Consider the following 25,229-nt stretch of genomic DNA (forward strand, 5'->3'; position numbering starts at 1 on the left):
ATACCTGAAATTACAGAAAAATACACAAACCCATAGTAAAGTCCATAAATATGAATTTTGCCTAAAAACTAATGAAAATATACTAAAAACTTAACTAAAACATCCTAAAAACTACATGAAATTAACCTAAAAAAGCGTATAAAATATCCGCTCATCAGCAGCCGACGCCCCAAGGAACCGTGATAGCGCGGTGAGCCTCCCTGTCAACCTTTGAACGTCTTTGATGCACCCCGGACTCTTCATCTGGAGTACTGCTTCACACTTTTCCGGGTTGGCCTCTACCCCTCTCTGGGTTATCATAAACCCCAAGAATTTCCCTGCTTCCATGGCGAAGACACAGTTAAGTGGGTTGAGTCACATGCCGTGTTGTCAGAGGCAGGCAAATACGTTTTCCAGATCACCTACGAGATCATCAGGTCGGGTGGTCTTTACTAAGATATCGTCTACATATACTTCCACCGTTTTTCCTATAAGGTCGTTGAATATCTTATTCATCAACCTTTGGGAGGTGGCCCCTGCATTCTTTAGCCCGAACGGCATCACCTTGTAGTAATATGTTCCTCTTGGCGTTATGAACGCCGTCTTCTCCTCGTCTGGTCGGTGCATCGGTATCTGATTGTAACCAGAATAAGCATCCATGAAGCTCAGATACCGATATCCCGCCGTCACGTCGACGAGCGCGTCTATATTGGGGAGGGGGTAGGAGTATTTGGGACATGCTTTGTTAGGATCAGAGTAATCTACGCACATCCTCCATTTTCCATTGTGCTTTCTAACCAGAACTATGTTCGACAGCAAAGTCAAATAATCGAGTTCTCGGATAAATCCCGCTTCGAGAAGGCTGGCCGTCTGCCTGGCCACCTCCTCTGCCCTTTCTTGTGACATTTTCCTTCTCCTATGAGCGACCGCCTTGGCCTCCGCACTGACGGCCAATCGATGCGATATGAGCTGGGGGTCTATCCCCGGCATGTCGGCTGGCGTCCAGGCAAATAGGTCACCGTTAGCCCTGATCATTTCCATTAAAGGTTCCTTCAGGTCATGTGGGAGATTCCTGTTCACAAAAGTGAACTTTTCCTCTATGTCGCCGACCCTGAACCTTTCTAAGTTCCCTTCCGGTTCGGGTCTGGGTTTGTCGCCGACTCTAGCGTCCAGGTCGACGAGGAATACTTCCGATGCTTCTTTCGATTTCTTCCTTAACGAGAGACTGGCATTGTCACAAGCGACTGCCGTTTCCAAGTCTCCCTTTATGGATCCGACGGATCCGTCGTCAGCGATGAACTTCATTACCAACATCTTTGTGCTGATCACTGCCCCGAGGTCGTTGATAGTCTTTCTTCCTAGGATGACATTGTAGGCCGTAGAGTCTCGCAGAACCACGAACTCAGCCATTACCGATCTCCTTCCCTGTCCTAGTCCAACGGATACTGGCAGGGAGATTATCCCGTCGGGCTTGATGAAGTGGTCGCCCAAGCCTACTACACCGTGTTGGTGAGTCCTTAAGTCGACATCCCGGAGGCCCAAGGCATCGAACACATTATGGAACATGATATTCGAGTCAACCCCGGTGTCCACGAGGATCCGCTTGACGAGGCCGGTCCCTACTCTGGCCATGATGACCATAGGAGGGTTTTCCGTGACCTCGTCGAACCATTGGTCCTCCGGACCGAACGAGATGGGTGGAACCCTCTTGGAGCTTCGCGGGGAAGAGGAGGAGACTGCCAGGACTTTGGCGTCCTTCTTGTGTACCGACTTCGACCTTGGAGCCATGTCTATTGTTGTTACCACGTTTACTATGGTAAGGCCGTGCTCGTGTCCTCTGGCTCCTGACGTCGCTTCACTGCACGTGTCTTGTCCTCTCCCTCGCGGTCGCGATCTCGTCTCCTCGGCTCCTTGATGAGGTGGGAAAATTCAGCCAGCTTTCCGTCCCGGGTTGCTTGTTCTAGCGCATCCTTCAGGTCGAAACAGTCTTGTGTCTTGTGTCCATAGCCCTTATGATAATCACAATAGAGGCTCTTGTTCCCCCCGGTTCTGTCCTTGAAAGGTCGGGGCTTCGATAGAATTCCTTTCTCTGCTATCTGCTGATAAACTTCTACGATGGGAACGGTGAGGGGGGTATAGTTGGTGAATTTTCCAACTCGGGGAAACGGCCTGGATGTCTTGCTCGGCCCGACATCTCTGGCGTGCTCCTTCGGCCTTTCCCCGCCGCCGTGCTGCCGATGTTGATTGTAGGCGGGCTGCCATTTGTTAGCTGCCACGACTTGACTGACTTCTTCATCGTTGATATATTCCCTGGCTACGCTTTGGATCTCTTGCATTGTCCATACCGGCTTCGTGGTGAGATACTTTCTGAAATTCTCGTTCAGAAGTCCATTCGTCAAACACAGACTGGCCACCGAATCAGTCAGCCCGTCGATCTCCAAACATTCATCGTTGAACCGGTCCAAGTATTTTCTGGTCGGCTCGCCGGGCCTTTGTGTTACCCTGAGTAAGTTGATCGGGTGTTTCGCCTTCGCGATTCTGGTAGTGAATTGGGCCAGGAAAGCGCGGCTAATGTCCGAAAATCCGGCCACCGAGCCCCGTGGGAGGCTGTTAAACCACCGTATTGCAGGTCCCGCCAGAGTGACCGGGAAAGCGCGGCACCTCACTTCGTCTCCCACTCCTTCCAGGTTCATTCTGGCCTCGAAGGTCGTGAGATGCTCCTGTGGGTCTTGGGTTCCGTCGTACCTCATGTCCATCGGCTTATCAAAGTACTTTGGTAGCCGGACCTCGAGGATGGAACGATGAAACGGGGTTGCGCCCATTATCACGGGTCGCCGCGTTCTTCTCGGCCTTTCTCCGCCGTCTTCCCGGTCCCGCTCTGTGGCGCGTCTCCTTTCAGGCCGGGTGTATATCACGGGGTCACGACGTCTTCTTGGACGTCCTTCTTCCTCCCAGACGCTTTCAGATTCAGATCGTGGGCTAGGTGTTCGCCGGGAGTGACTTCTCGGAGGAGAACGGGAATAGCTTGGTTCGGGAGTTCGTTGATGATGTTCCTGATCTGCCAACTGGCGTTCTAGGTTCTGCATCCTGTGATGCAATTTCTGCATTATTCTGGCGCTATTGTTGCCTGTTCCCCCAAAGGGGCGTCTCTCTTGAGATCGCGAAGATGGCTCGGGTCGTCGTGGAGGGGACCTCGTGCGCTCTCGGGAGGAAGCCACGGAGGCTTCCCCTTTAGGCTCGGCCCCGCGGCCTGGTTCTCCAGGACCCAGTACGACGTCCATTTAGGCGAGTCCCCACAGACGGCGCCAATGTACGGTTGCTCGGGTACCAGACGATTCGGGGAGATCCTTCGGTTGGTGAGGTGGGGTATCGCCTAGTTCCGGGTTGCGGGGTTGGAGCTGGAGTAGCCGACTTCCCGAGATATTGGTGTGGAGAGGGGGTGTCACCTGCAATGACACTCCGACGCCCAAGTCAATAGAGTGTATAAGTGATGTGAGAATTTGGTGTAAGGTGACGTACCTTGGGGGATGGGTAGGACCCTCCCCTTATATACCTTGTCAGAAAAGTGGGCCCCATAAGAGAAGGCCTCCTTCCAGAAAGTTTCCTTCTCTTCAGTTGTTATGCAGCTGGCAAAGAGGGTGCGTGGCCAGGTCGGTAGACAGGCGGGTGTGATGACCCGCCCAACCAGGTCGGTAGGTCTTCAGGCCGGGTCGGTCTCCACGCCTAGCTGGGCTGGGCCGTAATAAAATTAAAGTTTGTAGATAATTTTGATATAAATAAAAAATATTAAAAATAAAATTAAATAAAATTAAACATTAATTTTTTTAAATTATAAATATTAAAGAGAAAAAATATATTTGATCTAATAATTAATTTATATGTTACCATATTTATTAGTTAGAACTTTATTTACTATTTCAGTGTTAATTTTGAGACTTATAATTTTGCTATTAAACTTTCCAATGTGTAAGTGCTCATTCATGGGATTCCATTGAAGACAAATTTTTCTAGAACATTTCTTGGTTATTACTTCTTCTTTCTAGCTAAATAAATAACGTAACCCTAATATATTATTTATTTAATTTCTTCTAAACTTTTTTCAAATTTTTTGTCGGCAAGCTAAGGGAGAATAGGAACCGAGGGATTATTGATTATACTTGAAAACTAATTATATTCCTCTCATCCCATCCCCTCCCCTCCCCATCTCCGCTATAACGGGGTTGCTATCTATACAACCTTTTTTTTTTTTTTTTCCTTTTTCTTTATATTTTTTGCTTCCCACTTATTATTAATTATTGTTTATTATTATTGCTTTTTCTTGGAGTTTAATGAACAAGGCAGAAGGACCCCTCCATGTGGTTTAGATAATGCTTTAAATAAATTATATAGAATTTTCAAATGGCTGTCGCTTTCTCTACCTTAGCTTTTGTTGTACTCACATGGCGCAGACCATATGAAAGGCAAGATTTACACTCAAAAAAAGGAGCGAGGGGAGAATAAGTAGGAGGGTTGGTTTTATTTGCTTATATGGCGAAGCTAGAGAAATTAAATATAATGTTTTCTATAATTTGTGTTACATAATAAACACTGAACCAATATTTTATGTATGGATTTCCCTAGGGAGACAATAGACTATTTGTACAATGTGTACAATGGGTTATTGAGTTACAAAATGAACATCTCCCATACTATTTAGAATAACCATCCGAGTACTAGCGATAATAAACATCTTCCCAAAAGCTTAAACTAATTTTGGGTTCACCAAGAATCGACACCAAAAATCGAACTCTTGACCTTTCGGATCTAGCGTTCTAATACTATGTCATGATATCACTCATCCCAAAAACTTCAGCTGATGAAAAAAAGTAACACTAATGATTATATCTCTAATACTTCCTAAACCTCCATTATACACATTGTATAAATATTCCATTAACTCCTCATACTTTCACTTTTATGTTATCACTAAATAAAATCAACTATTCTTATTGTGTATGAATTAGATATAAATTATCATTTTTAATAATAAAAGATACAAACTAATTCATTACCTAATAAGACTAGGGCAATGAAGATAAGATTAGTAGTTAGTTACAACCTACCACATAAATTATGACATCAAAGTGATAAGTTATATTCCACGCGAAAATATGCACTATAAGAAATTTATGGAATACCGATAAATTTATCAGCAAATATATTAAAAAATTTATCGGTAATATATTTATCATCGAATAAATTTTGTCGATAATTATTTATCGACAGAATTTTTGTTTGTCATTAATTATTATTAAAAAATTTTTGCTTATAATTTTTACCGTTAGATTTTTCTTCTTTTGATAAATTCGACGATAATACATTATTAGTTAATAATTAAATTAATAACTACTAGTAGTTTTAATCGATGATAAATTCAACAATAAACTTATATTTTAAATTTTTAACATTTTTTAAAAAATTAATATATAATTTTAAATATTTAAATTCAATCATTTTTAAACTAATAAGTAAAAAAATACAACATTAGTTCACTCAAAAAATAATTAACTCAGATAAATAAATTTAAAAAATTAACAACAACAAACAATAAGTCAATAATTAACTCAAAAAATAAATAAGTTAATATTAACTCAGATAATTAACAACAATCAACTAATTAACTCAAAAAATAATTAACTCAAACAACACCAAAACAGAAATCAAAACAATTTAAATAGGGATCTTACACTTGTAGTTTCATTCGATGAGCTATACCAGGTCTTATTGCTCCTTCTGTATCGCCAATGTTCTCACTTAAACTGATATCAAACTGCATAATTATCACATAATTGAAACAAAATCATAAAAATAGAGTTAAAAATCAAAATAATAAACACAAAATTTGAAACAGAAAATCATCAAAACAGAATTCAAAATTAGAATCATAAATAAAATTTTAAACATAGAATCATCAAAACAGAATTAAAAGAAAAACTTAAATCAAAACAGAATTAAAAAATCCTAAAGCAAAAGAGAATTAAAAAAAACCTAAATCAAAACAGAATTATTGAAACAAAATCTTAAAAATAGAATTAAAAATCAGAATAATAAACATAAAATTTAAACACAAAATCATCAAAACAGAACTTAAAATTAGAATCATAAACAAAATTTCAAACACAAAATCATCAAAATAGAATTTAAAAAAAATCCTAAATCAAACTAGAACTAAAAAAATCCTAAATTAAAACAAAATAAAAAAAATCTAAATCAAAACAGAATAAAAAAAATCCTAAATCAAAACAAAATTAAAAAATCCTAAATTGAATATCGTCTAGCTTATGCGACTGCATATAGAAAACGATAACGGCTGTTGGTGCGTGAAGGACGACGATGGCTGCTGGTGCATGGCGTCATGGAGGAGGACGGAGAGAGAAGCGCTTCAAAGAAGGGGGAGGAAGAGGAAACTGTCGCTTTGTTGCGGTGTGCAAGTCAGGGTGCTCTAGGGTGGCGTCGACAGTGGAGAAGAGGGAGGAGTTTCATCGCTATGAAAGGCTGAGAGAGTGAAAAGAGATTCGGACGCTGGGAGAGTGGGAATGGGGGTGTTTTGGCGTTGTGGAGAGTGTGACTAAAGAGAGATGCAGAGAGGGGGAGAGAGGGGGGGATATGTCTAGAGAGTGTGGGTCTTTCAAAATGAAGGGAGAGACGCGATTCCAATTTAGGGTAAAATTATAGTTGGATTTACCGGCAGATAAATCTGACGGTAATGTATTGCGCGTGACCAAAACACAGCGTTCCATTAATTAGACTTTGTTGGCGGATAAAATACGCTGATAATTCTGACGGTAATGATCGTGCCAATTTATCTCTTTTTTTTAAGTATTACAGAAAAATTTATTGTCAAAAAATAGAATCTATCGATAACTTTTATCCAACAAATTTATTGTCAAATCTGCTAGTAAATTTGATATTAAATCTAACGATAAATTTAACAGGATTCAATGTTTTTTTTGTAGTGACATTTTAAATTATCGTATTTATCATCAAATTTATCTATCGATACTACCATCAAATTTAATAGAAATTTAATCAAATTTGGTGTCCATTATCGTTAAATTTAAAAATCCATTACTAAATTTGACTAAATATAGTGCCACAAAGACTTTTAAAATGGTGGTAAAATTACCGTGGACAAATTTGACGATAAATGAAAATTTATTTTGACAAAAATGATAAACATTTATCATATCTACGATAATGCAAAAACGTTGTGTTTCATTTAGTATTTAGATTAATAGAACACCAAATCCAACAAGAACTCAAATCTAATACCGCCTCCTAGGGGTGTGTATGGTCCGGTCCGGCTCGAAGATCCGGTCTGATCTCGAATACTTTAGAGACTAATTTGATGTGATTTCATCGGGTCTATGACCAGGTATGGGTCTCAAAAGTAGACTCGGTCATTATTTCGGGTCGGGTCCGAGCCATAGCTCGGGTCACCCAAAATCGGTTCGGTGACCCGGTCATCATACACAATTAATATTTTATGTTATTAGTCATTATATATAAGACTATAAGTTAATGTTTTATGTTTGAAATGCATAAGATTTTAGACTAATGCATAATCTTGTGTTATTTGTATTGATTTAAATATTTGGTGTTATTAGGCAATATTAGTATTGATTATGGTTATACTTTAATTTTAGAGAAGAGTTAGTTCTTATTATATTTTTCTAAGTGAATTTTACCATGTTAAATAATGGTTGGAGTCTTGAAAATTTGGATATTTTTACATGCTAACTTACAAGAAGGTATCAAGGTAATATAATGTTAACGGCCCGGTTTTCACCCAGTTTTTACCCGGTATAATCGTGGCCCGAAAGTGTATAGGTTTCATCAGGTCTAGGGTTGGATTCGGGTCTAACAAATAGGCCCGGTATATATTTCGAGTCGAATTTGGGTCACATCAAACCCATTTTACCTGGCCCATGCACACCCCTACCGCCTCCACCCTCTCCTTTCTATTCGTAGAACACTTCACTCCTCACAAACCGCCCAAATCCTCCTTCCTCTCTTCCCCCCTTTCGGCCAGGTTCGCAAAACCCCCTCTCTTCCCTCATTCTCATCCTCTCCTCCCTTCCACTCTGTTGTTGCCATCGCCTTCCACCGCCATTATGCACCTTCATCGTCGCAACTTTTGTATAAATTAGGGTTATTTTATTTTTTATTTTTTATTTTTTTTCTGTTATAATTTGTTTTATTTTTTGTTTTTTTTTTATTTTCTATTATATTTTTTTTATTATTTGTTATATTTTGTTGTGTTAAAATTAGACAAAGCTTTGAAAATTTGAGGACTGAGATAAAGCGTGAGAGATTAGATATTGAAGCAAAGAAATAGTGAGAAATATAATGTAAACAATGGATACGTCGGATGTTCAATTTACTAGGTGTTCGAATGGTTATTCTAATGTTAGAATTTATGAGGTAATTTAAAAGTGGAGTATTTTTTTATTTTATTTGGTCAATTTTAAAGCTCATTGTTCACATTGTTCACAAAAGTCATTGTCTACCTAATAAATCCCATATATTATTAAGTGAGTGAGAATAGATTGAATCAAGCTTAGTCTGGATTTTTTCTTTTTGTAAAATGAGAAAATATTCAGTTGGATTTCTAAAGTTACACTCAAGCCTTAATTTAATCTTTAAAGTTTCAATTGCCTCCATTTAATTTTTAAACTTTTCAATTGACTCTTTGACGAAAGCTATTGTAGGGACTAACATGATTAAAATTTGAAAAGTTCAGAGACTAAATTGAAACAATTAAAATTTTAAAGACTAAATTAAAATTTGAGTATAACTTCAGAAACCAAACTGAGTATTTTCTCTGGTGAATTTTATAAAAAAAACTTTTGGGAATCAATAATTTGTAGTAATTTTTTGTCATTATTTAATTAGTATAAATACTAAATTATTTTTAATAAATAAATTTTATTAATTTATGAGTATAAATTTTAAAAAATATTAATTTATATATACAAAATTTTTAAAAATATAAATATAAATTATATATTTTTTATGTATAAAATATCTATAAATATAAATATAAATTATTATTAATTAAGTACTGAAAAAAAATAATAATATTTATTTATCATATAATATTACTATTCTTTTGTAAATAAAAGTGCGAGTAAGACAGGTTTTTTTGGCTATCTTAATTTTTATGTCTAATTTTGTTTGACGAATTAAATGAGTCATTCGATGAACTTCGACCGGTTTTACCACTTTGTTTGTCATGTCTCTTCTGCTCTTTAACATAGCACATGCAAATACGACTTTATAATATTTGTGACTGACCTGTCTTTTTTCTTTTGTATCTTTCATTTTATAACAGCAATAGGAGTATTTTCATCATTCTAATACAATCTTGCAAAGATATTAGCTAGCAGGTCCATGAAACTTGAGAAAAACAAAAGATAATGGTAATTATTGATGAGTATTTTTTACATACATGGAATTTAAAGTGTGTATGTATGTATAATGTATATATATTGGATTATTCCCATTCCCTGTTAGATTACTCCGCCAAATAGGGGAAATAATTAAATAGTACTCTTTGCACATATATCATTCATAACTATATTAATTAAGATTAAATTATTCGAGTCAAGCTAATATAAACCTCTAGAAAAGAATATTAATAAGGTTAATTATTCTTACAGTAATAGTAGATTATCTTTGAAATACTTATTAACAAAAGTAAATTATTTTTAGTAAAATAGACCTAAAACTTGGCTCAAAAATTTAGTTATGGGGTTTAGGGTAGTGTATTGACTGGGAATGGGTGAACCTAGTGTATTTATGTATGGATGGAGGTGTCAGGTAGAAGGGTAACACGCAGGGGACGTGTTGCACCACGGGGGACGTGTTGGACACGTGGCAGCATCCTGGCCAACACGTGGAGGCGTGTTAGACACGTGGCAACATATTAGCCAACATGTGGGAGCGTGTTGAATGAATTCCACAATACTGTAATACACTTTAAATATCAATATTAAACCAAAATACCATTTCTATTTCCATATTAAAAATAATTTCTGCTAAAACTTCATGTTTATTAATTACACTTTCATCAGATTTTCAGTTCTTTTATAGTAGATTTTCTTTGGATCTCATTCTCACGTAATACTCCACTTTAGAATGGAGAATCAAAGGGATTCACTTTTTTCTCCATTTAAATTTCTTTTTTGTTTCTCACACAACCTTTTTAAGGGTAAAAAATAGCTTTCACTTTCTATTTTTCTATATCCTTCTTTTCTTTTCATGTGCACTTTTACAACTTACCTATAGATATATACTACATATATAAAAAGAAAAGAAGTAAAAGATAACCATCAATATAAAGCAATGAAGAACCTTAATGTTTCAGTTACCTGAGACAAAGATTTCTCATCTTCATCACCACCACCCTTACTTATACCTAAATTTACAAACACAATTATAAGATAAAACAAAATGGTTACGCAATCTATTCTTTAATCTATAGATATGTTCTACTTAAAGCTATCATCACTCACCTTTATTTTATAATGTAGTTAGTGACTTAGTGTAGTAGCGCAGTCATAAAGCGAAAAACTAAGGTACTTATTTCATTTAACTACTATGCAATTGCTTTGAGACACCGTTGTATGCCATAAGCAATAAGCATACACCAATAATAATAATTTGATGCTTTGGTTTGTGGTGCGGTATATTCCTACTTGATTATCATTACGTTTCCAAGAGTAGTTGGTGCTTTCAGTTTGCTTTGACACTTTGCTTAATGATCAACCACTTTAATTTCCAGATTAATTTCTGTTAATTTCGGATTAGTTAGTAGTAGTATATACACAGTACATTGGTGTGGATAATCATTTAATATATAGTAGTAGTAATATACATTATCAACGAGCCTTGCATAGGCAGTGAGATTTGATTTCACCCTTGTAAGGTGAAAAGTGAAAACTCGAGTGAAGTCGACTTTACGTGAAGTGAAGTTGATATCTGACAGCTGTTGGATGAAAATTTAGTCAAATTAGTCAAATCATCTAACGGCTCTTAGGTATCAACTTCACCTGACTTTCCACCCACTTATAAAGTATGCATGAGTCTACCCTTTTACAAATATCATATTTACAAATCATGAATCATATATTATTTTATAATAATGCTCTACAATCAAGTTAATTACTTAACTAAGTTGGTATAATCTAATTGACATTTACGTGCCACTAAATAGACTACTATATGTAACTATCTTTTGACGGTTTTTTTTTCTACGATTTTTTTTTTAATTTCTCTGCTTTTTTCTTTTTTTTGAATGAGTTAATGTTTTAAGTACGTGATCTTTTAAAAATTTGTGCTGATTATCACAATTTTTGTATGAGAAAGTCTAGGGAGCCAGCAATTTTTGTATTTTGTGATCAACATTTAACCATCAAAAGAAAAGTGAGTGATTTTCCACCATTGGATGTAATCTCATACCATTAAAAACATTATTAATGGCCAATTGATAATTACAAAACACAAAAATTACTGGCCCTAACACTCCTCTTCTTGTATTGTGCTCCAAAGATTTTGTACTCAATAATTTCTAAGATGATGATGCTTATAATAAAATTTGATTAAACTTGGTAATAAAATGCTTGGCGTGTAGTATATCTGTAAATAAATAATTTGATGAAAAGACGGATAATTTGATAATAAGTTTGTAAAACGATGATCGAATAATTGGTATAAATGAAACTATGAAAGCCATTATTTTGATACTTGAAAGGATGTTTGCTAATTTGTGAGGTTTCTTTCTTGTTAATCAAACATATTATATTATTTTAGCATGAACGAAATAGGAATAAAATTTCTTTATCAGCAGTATTGCAAGTTGCAACACGGCAAGAGCCCTGAAATGTCCTTTTCCTTTACAGCAGTGTAATTAGAAATATCATGGAAAAGCAATTTATGAAACCCCAAAAGAGAATAACACATAGCCTCAGAAAGACAATGGGGAATTTACCATTGGTCCATTCTTAGATAACTAGTCGAGAGTATCTATCTTTGTCAGAACAAACATTTTAGGGAGAAGCGCATGAACCAACAAACTAGAGGACAAACACAAATTAAGGGGGAATAATAATATTTTTATTATTACTATTTTTTTTTTTTGTTAATTTCTTATTCACTTTTCCCTTTCATGAATCTGATTTTGCTGTGATAGTAACATTTGTGTTCGGAGCTGGATACACCACATTCATTAGGCTAAAGGCCAAATTGACCATTGTCTTTTTTAATTTTTATTTTGAAAATGGTCCTTCTTTAATTTTAATATACTTATATATATAGTAATATGTGATATATGGACAGATCCAATACAACCAAGACCACCTATTTTAGTTATTTAATTATTAAGTCTTTATCAAAATCCCATTTGATCCTCCTTCTTTTGTATGTATTTTAGAGTTTGGCATATATAATCCTCAAATTGGGTCATCTTTCATGATATTTTTTCTTAAAAAATTTAAAGAGAAACTCAATTTCCACATAGATCTAATTGGATTAAATCAAGTGGTCTATGCTCTTATTCTTTCTAAATAAAATAACCAGCTTGATTTTTTTTAATAAAAAGAGACTTTTTGCTAAATGAATTAGTCGTCCTACCATAATAAGTAACATAGAAATTTCTAATTTGATCAAAATTATCTCCTAGTTCCTATATACGATAAATGTAAACTGATAGGAGATATATCAAGGAGTATATTGAAATTGCTATATATAAAATTCTCTCTTCTAAAAATTTACGAGGCTTGTTACACATACAAGTCTTTTTGGCTTATAAGTCTTACAAGTTGGCACAAGCCCAACAAAAAACACGCATTACACTCCCACATTCAAGAGTAAATAAATGCACGTTATTCAACCACTTTCTGTTTCCAAAGCGCGCTACTCACCATGCATTATAAACGACTCTTCTTCTTCTTCCTCCATGAAAACGAGTTTCTTGCCAAATTTGAAGATAATAGAATTTCAGAAATACACCCAAAGGATTACAGAAATACACTCAAACGATTACAGGAATTCACCCAAACGATTATAGAAATACACCCAAAGGATTACAGAAATACACCCAAAGGATTACAAAAACTACACCCAAAGAATTTAAGAAATACACCCAAAATTCGTTGAAGTACACCTTATGCATAATTTAGAACTCTTTCTCTTTCTCCTCCTCATCTTCTGCTGCTTCTTCTTCTTCAAAAACGATTTCAAAGCTTGATGTCAAAAAACAATGAAAATCGAGAATAACGAAGAAAGAAAACAAAGAGAAAAGCACGTAAATGAAGAAGGAGAAAGAGAAGGCAAGAAATGAAAGAAAAGAGGAAGGAGAATGTGCAGCAAGAAGAAGAAGAAGGTGCAGTGAAAACATGCAGTAACGGTTGAAGAAGGAGAAAGAGATCAGAAGACAAGAAACGAAAGAAAAGAAGAAGAAGAAGAGGAGGAAGAGGAAGAAGAACGTGCAGCAAGAAGAAGAAGAAGATGCAGTGAAAACATGCAGTAATGGTTGAAGAAGGAGAAAGAGAAGCAAGAAACGAAAGAAAAGAAGAAGAAGAAGAGGAAGAGGAAGAAGAACGTGCGCAAGAAGAAGAAGAAGGGACACTTATAAAGACTTGTATAAAAAAACGCTTGTATGTGAAGAATTTCTCAAAATTTAAATAATGATATGGAAATACATAAATACTAAATAGTTATAAATAAAATCCTAAACATTTCTTCACAAAATTTCTGTTGATTTGAATTATGAATAATACAACAATTTATAAAAATAATGATCAAATTTTAGATTTTTTTATCATAATTTTATAAAAGTAGTTTTAACATTATATCATAAATTATCTCTTCTAAAAATTTAATAAATAATTATATATTTAACAGGTCACTAGATGCATTGAAAAAATTGAAATAAATGTTTAATGCTAGCACCATCCCATGTGAAAAACTTTAAAGGCAGCATATACATACATAACATATGGCAAATGTACAAACGTTATATATAAATATATGTGTGGTCCTAGTCCTATACTTCAATCATTGAATTGCTTTTTTGCTAGTGAATTGAATTAGCAGCCCAATACCCTTAAGTCCTTAACTATTATATACATTGTTGCCATATTATATATATAGTTTTTGATCATAATATATATGGGGATTGGGAATGAGGGTTAGTAGTTTAGAGGTTACTACTATTGAAAGCGATGAAACTGAGGCACTCGTGTGTGTATAACTCAGTACTGCCTACCGAAAGTGAGAGAGGTTGTTTCTTGTCTAAGACTCAGTCCCAAAACAGAGAGGACATAAAAGTGTGTACCCTACCATCCAATTAGAGGATCCATTGCCCTACCTCAAAGGGCCACCTAATTTTTTTAAAAATAAAAGAAAATTATGTGTAATTCAGTATTATAGTTAACAATAATGCTACCATGGTTCCAGCAAAAAACCAGCCAAATGTCTCTGGGTGAATCTAAAAGTTTTACGTGGATGGTGTTTATACTAGGCATTAGGATATTTCTTTTCTTTGTAAATTGGATGGTTCTGAATCTATTTTCTTATTTATCATGTTTTAGACATTTGGAGAGAGAAAGAGAGTGAAGAGACAGAAGCTAATTGAATCAGTTTCCGTGATTCACGTTGCAATGACACCGAACGTATCTCCTCCTAATTTAAATGTGGTGAAACATTTAATAACCAATATTTTAAATCATAAATAAATAAAATTAAATTACTATATTTATAATTAATTAAGTTGTTTCATTTTTGGCTGATTTGGAGTTGGCTAATTAGTGTATTTTTTTATATACATTTAAAATTTTTTATTTTAAATAATAAATTAGATTCTCAAATTTAAAAAATTGGAAAGTAATTTTTATAATGCACAAATCGAAATGTCTAATTTATGGTGAGATCATTTCTTTTATTATCCAGCAAATCGAAAAATCTAATTTATATGTTTTAAAAAAATTTTAACATTACAATACAAATCTGATTCTCAGATTTATATTTTTTAAAAATAAATAAATAAATAAAAACCACAAATCTAAGTTGTGTATCCAAAAAAAAAAAATTAACGATCATAAATTTGATCCTTAAATTTATAGTATTCATAAAAGAAAACACTAAATTTTTACATTATTAAAAAACATCGCTACAACCCCAACACTAAAAATAAAAAGCGTAATATAAATTATATAAAATCAACCGCATATATATTAAGCTTTTAAAAACTATTCAAATATTTCAGTTTTCAATTTTAATTATGTCATATTCTTTCATTTTCTTTCTCTTTAATCAAACTCTATATTTATATGGTCTGTCTTTTCTAATACCGGCTTCTTGTGGCCTATCTAATCGGAAGAAAAAAAAAAGAGGATATATATATAGACAAATTAATTAATTAAATAATGAAACCAATATATATACACATTATTAGGTAATAAAAAAATTATATTGTAAAAGATATTTTAAAAAATTATAGTCATTAAAGATGAAAGTATTATTTTAATTTTTATATCAAATAAAAATACTTCTTCTATGTAGTATAGGATAAAAACACATTATAGTTCTCTAAATAAAAAGAAAAAGAGTTATCAAAATTTATTATTTTTTATCATCACTTTTAGTCATTAATTTAATTCTTTTAGTCTAGTGATCTAATAATATAATTTTAGTCCACACTTTTAAACATTAAAAACTAATTATTGACCAAAAATAATAAATCTTAATAACCTTCTAATATTTAAAAAAAAAAAACTTAAGGTTTTACTTTTGGAGAAAATACTAATTAAAAGAACGAACCTATTTTTTTTTTTTTTTAATCTTTTTCTCACTAAAATAATAATAAAGAGAGATGGCCTTCAAAGAAAGAAATTTAAAAAGTTTTATACGAACTTCACTTTATCATTATACGTATACTTCTATGTTCTATCATATGATTAAACTTTACTACTTTCATATACGTCACTTTTATTCCCACTAATACCTAAATTTTGGCGAATAAACCTAAAGCAATGTATATCTTTTCAAACAAGTTCTGGAAGAGATGTAGAATATATAGTATAAAACTATAAATGATGGGGCTGTAAAGAGAAGGAAGAGACAGAACATGAAATTACATGACCTACCCCCTTTAAAGTTTTTGAAAGTATTTTTGCTCTTATAACTATATATATTATTTTTAATATATATATTTTTTTATACGATCATTATCATTGCTCATCATTACTCATAACTAAGATCTCTCTTTATCATCCTTATCAACATATAGAAGTGAAGGTTTGAGGGATGGTGTATGTGGTGTGAGATGTGGTGGGAATGAAAGGAGTGTTAGTTAAGAACTTAATTAAGACAAAGAAAAAGAGGATATGATCATTTTAAGAGGTTTTTTAAAAACTATTTAGATAATAGTAATAATGAAAAAGAAAATATTATAGTTCCAATGTAGCTCTTAACAGTTAACAACAATGATAGTATAGTTGATCACGACATCACCAATTCTCACAACTCAATTTTGGCTCTAAGGGGGTGGGACTAAAAGAACATGGGATCTTGGTATTTCCAACGATCACTACCAAAAAGAAGGGGTTTAGCCATGGAAAAATCCGTGGCTAAACTCCAAAAAAACTGTGGTAATTATGCTTTTGCAACAAATGAACATCCGTGGCTAGGGAGGAAGACGCGTTTTTAGTTAGCCACGCTTTTTACTCCAATAGCCACGGCTTTAACACCCGTTGAGACATTTGGTTAGCCACAACTTTAGCACGTTTAGACACACTTTTTTCCGTGGCAAAATAAAACATTTACCTGTGACAAAATTGACCAGGCCGGGCTTTTTTGCCATACTTTTTTCCATGGCTAATGATAGAAGTTAAATTAAAAAAAAATATCATAATAAAAATGCTCTTTAATATAAAATTACATCATATAATATTAAAAAAATTAATCACATTCCTATACGTATTATCCATAGTATAAAAATATAAAATTAACAAATACTTAGTATTGAAAAGCAAATATCCTAGATTAATGGATTTAATGTTAAAAAAATATTCAAATAAAACTATTACAAAATAAATATCAAACTTTGCTAAAATGATACAAATCTTGAAAGTATCAAAATAATGAATTTATCAAGCTCTCCATTTCTTGTTACACAGACAATCCACATGTAAAAATATTTCCAGATAAATAGTAAAAAATACACATAACTTCTGCCACTAAATTATACACCACTGAATTATACACCCTGTCGATACTCCAGTTGCTTTGTGTACTCCAATAAAATCTGTTAAGCAAAATAGAGATCAAGAATTAAGCTAAAAAATTAATAGGTCATGATTTGACTCCTTCGAAGATGATAAAAAATTAAGGTACAATACTTACTTTTAGTATGTAATTTGCAGCTGCTTTGCGGCCTTCAATTGTCAGTTGCATAACATCTTTCAAAATGCCAATTGGTGATTTAGAATCTATCTACAACCAGTAACAAAAGAAAGAATGCATGTTGGAATAAAAAAAAAAAAAAAAGTCTAAAATTAACTTTCATTGTTGACTAAAAGAAATATAAAAAACAAAATGATATCATGAAAATCTTCTTCGCGATTCGGGTTTACATATAGAATTCTGATTCCACCGATTTTGCTTGCTTCTTCGGCGACTCAAACTGACGGTACTCGAACTGCAAATCATGGTCCCTGCTCTTTCACAGAACGTCCGGTGTGATCGTACCTGGAATCTAAACAGGAATGTCTTGAGCGAATTGCTTTGAAGGTTAGCTGAATTGATCTGAGTGCAGGAGTTAAGAAATTACGATCGAGAGAAAATGTTATTAACGAAAGGGTTGGCTGCATGTTATCAAACTTGAATCAATTGCAGGAGCTAACAAATAGGGATTTTGGAAATAGTGAAAGGAAGTTATTGTTAAGACTGGGTGAGTGGGCTACTTAATAAAAGTTGCGCTTAACATTGCCGCTCAAAATTTCATTCATCTTATTATAGATGTTAATTTGAATTTTGTTTAGTGAACTAACTATAACTTTTTAATTTAGAGTAAAATTTAATTTTAATAAAAAAATCAAATTGTAAAATTTACAACTTTAAATTATATTCAAAAATTTCACATATTAATTAGAATTTAAAATTTTTACTCGTTGAATTTAAAAAAAATGGCATCAGTAAAAATTAAAATAAATAAACTTAAAACTTAAGAATTTGATACCTTTAAATTGAAGAAAAAAAATTTTTGTACATAATTAAAAAATGAACTCCCATAAAAATAATTTTAATTTATTTTTTAAATTAAATTAATAAAATATAGTTATAAAACTAATATTCTAAATTTTAAAAGTTAAAATTCTGTTTATTAATGTTGCGATAAATTAAGAGTGAGTAATTAAATAATGAATAATTAAATTAGTTATTATTTTAATAAAATCATAGTTAGTATCTTTTACTTTCTAAAATTAGTTAGAACTATTTTATCAAAAATAAATATGTACTCTTTTTATAAGTACTCTTTTTTATAATTTTAACATTTATTTTTAATTGAATCATTTTATTCTATCACCAAAGTCTCTAAATAATGCATACGGTAAAATTGGACACTAAAACTGCATTTGACCAAAAAGAACACGCACAAAAAATGTAACAACTAAAATATAAATATTGAAATTGTATGTATATAATTTAGTCTTTTTTGTTACATTACAATCTGATTTAGTAACAAGTAATGAATAATACAACCACGTTAAAAAACTACAGTTAAATCAAAAAGAAAAAATTAATCAAATCAACGCATAGCTAATACTAAGTAAAAAAATACATGATTCAGAGATATGGCCAAATTCAAGGATCATACGAAGTGAGAAAATTGTACATCATCAACAACATCTAAAATCAAACCATTAGCATACTTTATTAATTTTTCATGGCAGCACTCAAAAGGAGGGAGAAGAATTCAACAATTGAAGAATTGAAAAAGCCTGCACATGATAAATCGAATTTACCTTTAAGTTACGGTTTAAATTTTGAAAAAGAAAAAACTGCATAAAAAGATTTTGAGAGGGATGGAGGACAAAACCAAATTAAACGCGGAATTTAAAAGTGAAAATCGTTCGATTTTGCGACGGTAATCATTGAGTCTGTGGTCATTGAGAGAACTCATCTCAAATTAGCCACGAACAAACAAAATCGTCGAAAAATTTTACAAAATTTGGCCACGGAAATACAAGACGTTGCAAGTGATTACCACGATCATATAAATTTGCCGCTCTTTTTAGTTCGTAGGTATCTTCCCGTTGGTAATGTCCGTATTTCTGGTAGTGGATGATGATGGAGTAATTGAGGCTTTGGCAAATACAAATATTCATGGTCTATTGTGGCGGTTTTAATCTATAGAGCATTTCATTGTTTTCTTTTTTTATTTATTTTTATATTCTCTAAGTGTTAGTTTTAATTTTAAGTCTTAGTAATTAGTTTAGTTTTTGCTGTTTTAAGTCTGTAGAATGTAATATGTGCATATGGTGTAACTTTGTTTGTCTCTTTTAGAGTCAAGCGTGTATAAAATATCGAGAAAAAAAAAAGAGAGTGTTTAATGTTAAGAGATCTTAAAATTAAGGGTAAAGTATTAAATTGGTTCTTATGTTTAGGTGTAATTCTGTTTTGATCTTTAGGGTTTAAAATGTTTTATTTGAATCCAAAAAAATTTCATTTAGCTTCAATATAGTCGCACCATGAAGTCAAAGTTAAATAATTAATGAAATGTCTTACATATATAACAGCAGTGCAAGAACAAGATCGATAATTTGGAGAATAAATACAATCTCCAGAGGTACAAAATTAATTGTAGATGTATCAATACATTTATTTATCATTCTCTTTAGTTCTACAAAAAATATTTCATTCAAATTGTAAGAAAAATGATAAATAAATGTATTGATGCATCCATGGTTGATTTTGTGTCTCTGGATCTTGTACTTGTTTTCTAAATTATCGACTTTATTTTTGTACTGCTGTCATGTAGGACATTTCGTTAATTATTTAACTTTCATCTCACGGTGGGACTACAATAAAGCTAAATAAAACTATTTTTGATTTAAATAGAACATTTTAAACCTTAAGAATAAAAAAAGAATTACGTCCAAAACGTAGAGGACCAATTTAATACTTTACCCTAAAATTAAATTAAAATGCTTTGTATAAGTATTGTTCAAAAAAGTATATATATATATATATATATAAAAGTAAGAAAAATATATATTATAAATCACATACAATAAGTTTAAAAAAGATAGATTTATCTATTTTATTTTTGATAAATTATTATGTATACTTGTTAAAATTAGTTATTTAATATATCCAGTATTTCTCTTCAAATTAAAGATGCGAGTGTCATGTCCGATAGATAGAATAATGTTAATTGTTAAAACTTAAAAGTGAGTAGGTCAAAAACTAAGGTGGGGGACGACAAACCCACATGGGTCCATTGAATTTTGTCCAATAAGGATGTTTGTGGCACTTTCGGCAGAACGTTAGTGGAATTTCATCATTTTTCTCTTATTTTTTTTAAAAAATAATTCACGTCTTAAAAATATGATAAATCTCAATTTTATTTATTTAAAGAATTAGGAGCGAGGATGAATTTTAGAATGAAAGAATTATTATAACATCTAATCACGGTGAATGCATCATTACTGAAGAATTAGAAGAATGATTAATAATTAGTAAGGGTGTTTAAAGAATTATCCATAAAATTTAAAGGATAAAATATGCTTTTTATTTTTAATATTTGTAGTTTTTGTAAAAAATACTTTTAGCGTTTTTTATTTAAATTTATCTCTAACGTTTTGGATTTGTATCAAAATTATTTAAAGACAAAATTAAAAAATACATAAATAATTTTGACACATTAAAAATGTTAGAAACAAAATATTGATCGAGTCTAAAATATTAAAAATATTTTTTTTAAATTATAAATATTAAAAAAAAAAGACATATTTTACTTAATTTAAAATTTTAATGGGAAATTAAACTCCATCTAGATCGTTGAGTTAGGTATTTTTCATTCTTATGATGAAATCTTTTTATGGTGACACACACTATTTATTTGCTTCCTCTACAGTGCCACACTAGAATGCAATTTAGTGGAGGTAATAAAATGACCAATAAGTACCATGATGATAATGGCTAGAATTGAATCCACTCATTCCCTAAGAAAGCGCATCACATGCATGTGCGTGTAGTTTGTGTTTTGTTCAGTTTGAGTTTCAGTTCCAGAAACTCATTAATTGAATTTATGACCATATATCATACGACAAAGGATCAGACCAATCATGAAATTAAGAAGATGCCGTGCACCCATTTTGAAGCAGAAACCCTACTGTTATTTACACCATCACCCATGCATTTTCAACTGATTTTGCTTAAGGAAAAAATTGATAAGCATGCATTTAAGTTAGTAGATACTAATCCTCAGCTTATTTCCTTCATCATCACATTAAAAGATAATATAATACACCTTAGTGGATTTTAATTTGTGTTTGACTAAATCAATAATGGGATGCAAGCGATTGAAAACCAAAACAAGATTTTACGGGGACAAATTAATAAGATCAAAATAATAACAAGATATATCGATAACCAAGATTCAACACATACCCACCTCAATAATTTTTTTTTTTAAATTGATATATTATTATTGCAGAAAAGCTTGTATGTATACCTATGTAATTAACCAAAAAGTAATTACCATGCACCTTGTTTAGGAAGTTGAGAAAAGACGATCACATATAACATGGTAATAAATACTCGCAAAAGTTGTTCTTTTTTTAAATAATAATTAAAACTGATAATAATTTAATTAAATATATCAAATTTTTTAATTGTTGTTAACTCACCTCATGTCACCCATTTAACATTCTTATAAGCATGTTTAATTTCAAGCCAAATAGTATTATCAGATTAATCATTTACTTCATTTTTTTTAAGAAAAAAAAGACATATACATACATACATACATACATGTTATTAACACACACGCACACGACACGACACAGAAACCAATAATTTTTTAAATAAAAAAAATTACAAACTGAAAGGGGGAGGGTGTGATGATCATGAGAATCTCAGGTGGGAGGAGCATGACCGGAGGAAGAAGAAGAAGAAGAAGAAGGAGAAGAAGAAGAAGAAGGAGAAGAAGAATTTGCTAACAACAAGTTAGCGAGAGCAGTCATGGCGCGAACCTGCATCTCAAGAGCAGGTATATAATCAATGGCTTCTTCTAGAATCACCGGAAGAGGTTCCTTCCTGCAACCAGGAACCAACCTTCCCAACAACCTCACTTTCTTCTGAACCGCCGGAACTGTCTTTACCTTCAATCGAACCACGTTCAACCGGGTTCTTGTTCTTCTCGACCTGACCACCGGTCCCACTCTTTTCTTCTTCTTCTTTATCTTGTTCTTCATGAAGCTCAGCTTGAGCCGGTTCGTGAGTATGGCGCGGCTCCACCGGCTTCTACCTCTTGCGGCGCTGGCAAGAACTCTGTCGGCGGTTTCGCGGATGGACTTACCGCTGCCCGAGAGGGTGGATCCGGCGAGGGCTTGCCGGAGTTTGGTGGAGTAGAGGTTTTGTTGTGTTTGGGATTTCCATTTGTTGACTTGGCGGTTGTTCTTCTGTTTGTGGTTCTTGGAATGAGGCTTTTTCTTCTTGTTGTGGTTGTGCACGTGCGAGTCACGTGATGGGGTAGAGGTGAGTGCTGTTGGGATCAGAGATGATGAACCCATCTCTGAATTGAGTTTCATGGTTTGTGCTTGTGAAAGAGAGGAAGTTAAAGCTTCTATGTTTTTGAGATTTCTATTTAAAGGAAAAGGGAAATTTGGGGAAATTTATTTAATTTATATTGGATTGGAAAAAGGGCGAAAGAAAACGGAAAAAAAAGAAGAAGGTGGTGGAGAGAAGAACGGAACGGGAACGGGAACAGGAACGGGGTTGAAGAAGCTAAGGATGGAGGGAGTGGGTGAGGTGTCCCTTCAATGGAGGTTGAAGGGGAGAGACTAATGGTGGGGGACACTTATATAATAGGGACTCACAACACCCCCTTTCCCTTTCATATTCTTGTTAATAATTTAGATTAATTAAAACTAAGATTTAGATGTTTAAAGCTTAAACACACTTGACCAACTATAATTGGATTTAGTGAAACAAGTTCATCTATTTATTATACACTAAGGTGTAAATAGCTCGGATGATAAGCTATGGGTTGACTTGACTTGTTTGATAAAAAAATATTTATATATTTAAAGAATTGTTTTTTATTTATATATCTATTTTATTATTAATATCAGATTAATCGAAAATTTTATTTATATATTTTTTATAGGGATGGTAAAGTGAATAAGTCTGTCCCGACCATATTAAAGTCCGCTATAAAAATAGAATGGACTGGTCTGCCTGCCAAAGTGATATCAGCTAAACTTTCTACCCCGCCCTGCTAAAGAATGGAGTGGCAGGTTGATTGGCTGGCCCGCCTTCTCTTTTTTTTTTAAATAATTTATATTAAATATAATACAGTCCAATATCTAAAATTAAAACAGTAATTCAGAGAACAACAAAATAAAAAATGAACTAGAATGAAATTAAAAGAATTAAGGATAAATAAAAAATAAAGACAAATTAGCATTTATAATGGAATCAAACGTTCCACAACAAAACTAGTTTGGTAACATTTTAACAATAAAAGATAAAAAAAAAAAAAAGCTTCAACCAGATGAGCCTAGAAAAACTGCTTAAGTGAGGAGTTGGCCGGCTGGGAGAGCGTTGTTGCGGCTAGGCCATGATTAATGGCTGAACTGAGACATAAAGGTTGCTACTGCATGTTGACGGCAGAGGAGAGAGACAACTGGACGGAGGGGATCGCCGCCATTGGTACTTGCTAGACTGAGAGAGAAAGAGCCTTCGCCTTCGCGACTGTGACTTGTGAGGGGGAGAGAGAGGCGAGGCCGTGACAGAGAAAAATGCAAGGACACTAGTAGGCTACGAGACAAAGAGTCGAGTCATCATTGCCGCGGTAATTTTAGTGTTTTTTGGGCTCCGGGCGACTTTGATCCAAGAGAGAGAGGGGGTTGCCAAGTGTGCCACCAGTGCTCTGAGCTACTGCGGCTCTACGGCGCTGCGTTGCTAACTCAGAGAGAGAGAGAGAGAGAGAGAGAGAGAGAGAGAGAGCACCGGGGGGAGAAGGGAAGGTCGCCGACTCGTCAACGTAAAGACTGAAGAGGGCAAGAGGAGGGAGGCTCTAGCTCTGGCTCTGGCTCTACGTGTGTTGTCCGTGTGAAAGAGTGTAAAGAGAAACCCTAATCCTATAATGTAATATTTATGAGTGAACAAAAGTCCAAAACATCCTTTAAAGAAAAATTACAACCCGCCCCACCAGTTTGACGGTGCGAATTTGGCAGATTTTCAAAAATTAGCAGGTTCAAAATCTTGTTCCGATGGTTCGGCCCGTTTTGCCACCACTACTCATATTTATCTATTTCTCCACTTGATAATCTAACATACAAGTGTAATAATCCGTGTCATGCACGTGATAAAATTAAAATTATAATTTTAAGTTGTTTGTTAAAATTAATTTGAATTATAATCATTTGATTAATAAAAAAGTAACATGTCATGCGTTGTTCGTTTTTTCTTAATCTGGTGTTAAGTGTATCAACTCTAATGTGGTTATTAATCGTTTTTATTAATCTACTCTAATGGAGAGCACGTGACAGCGTGATGGATGGGTGGCAATGGCGAGCACATGATGGCGCGACGGATTTGTTCTTTATGTCGTTGAGTGGCTGCTAGATTTGTTTACTTATTTGGGTTTAGGGTTGTTTGTGGGTTTGATTGTAACAGGTAACAGTTAGATCCCCAATTATGATAAGTTTCATGATCCTGGTCAAAAAAAGAGAGAAATTGTTAGGTAGATTTATGAAAGTAGGTGAGGCAGTTAAATGGGTGGGTTAGGGAGTTCTTTATTGTGATTGTGTTTAGAATTGGGTTAAATGGGTTGTGCCTGTGTTTGTGTTTGTAATATCTATTTAGTTTAATTTTTATTTTTATCATATGTTACAGTTAATTTTAAAATATTTATTTAATATACCATATGTTAATATTAAGAGTATTTTTTAAAAAGATATATACGTAAAAATAGA

The 25,229-nt window shown here is 33.3% G+C and overlaps 2 protein-coding genes across 2 annotated transcripts; both read right to left on the reverse strand.

Moving 5' to 3' along the window:
- Positions 1-256: 256 nt before the first annotated feature.
- On the reverse strand, positions 257-1,767 carry LOC140178491 (uncharacterized). The gene is made up of 2 exons (XM_072215586.1): positions 653-1,767; positions 257-317 (listed from the first exon to the last, which is right to left on the reverse strand). The coding sequence occupies exons 1-2, from the start codon at positions 1,765-1,767 to the stop codon at positions 257-259; spliced, it is 1,176 nt and encodes a 391-aa protein (XP_072071687.1).
- Positions 1,768-21,991: 20,224 nt separating this feature from the next.
- On the reverse strand, positions 21,992-23,676 carry LOC112741630 (transcription factor bHLH148). Its single transcript, XM_025790662.3, has one exon. The coding sequence runs from the start codon at positions 22,836-22,838 to the stop codon at positions 22,164-22,166; it is 675 nt and encodes a 224-aa protein (XP_025646447.1). The 5' UTR covers positions 22,839-23,676; the 3' UTR covers positions 21,992-22,163.
- Positions 23,677-25,229: the final 1,553 nt, after the last annotated feature.

This window comes from Arachis hypogaea, chromosome 14, assembly GCF_003086295.3.
Source record: "Arachis hypogaea cultivar Tifrunner chromosome 14, arahy.Tifrunner.gnm2.J5K5, whole genome shotgun sequence".
Lineage (NCBI taxonomy): Eukaryota > Viridiplantae > Streptophyta > Magnoliopsida > Fabales > Fabaceae > Arachis > Arachis hypogaea.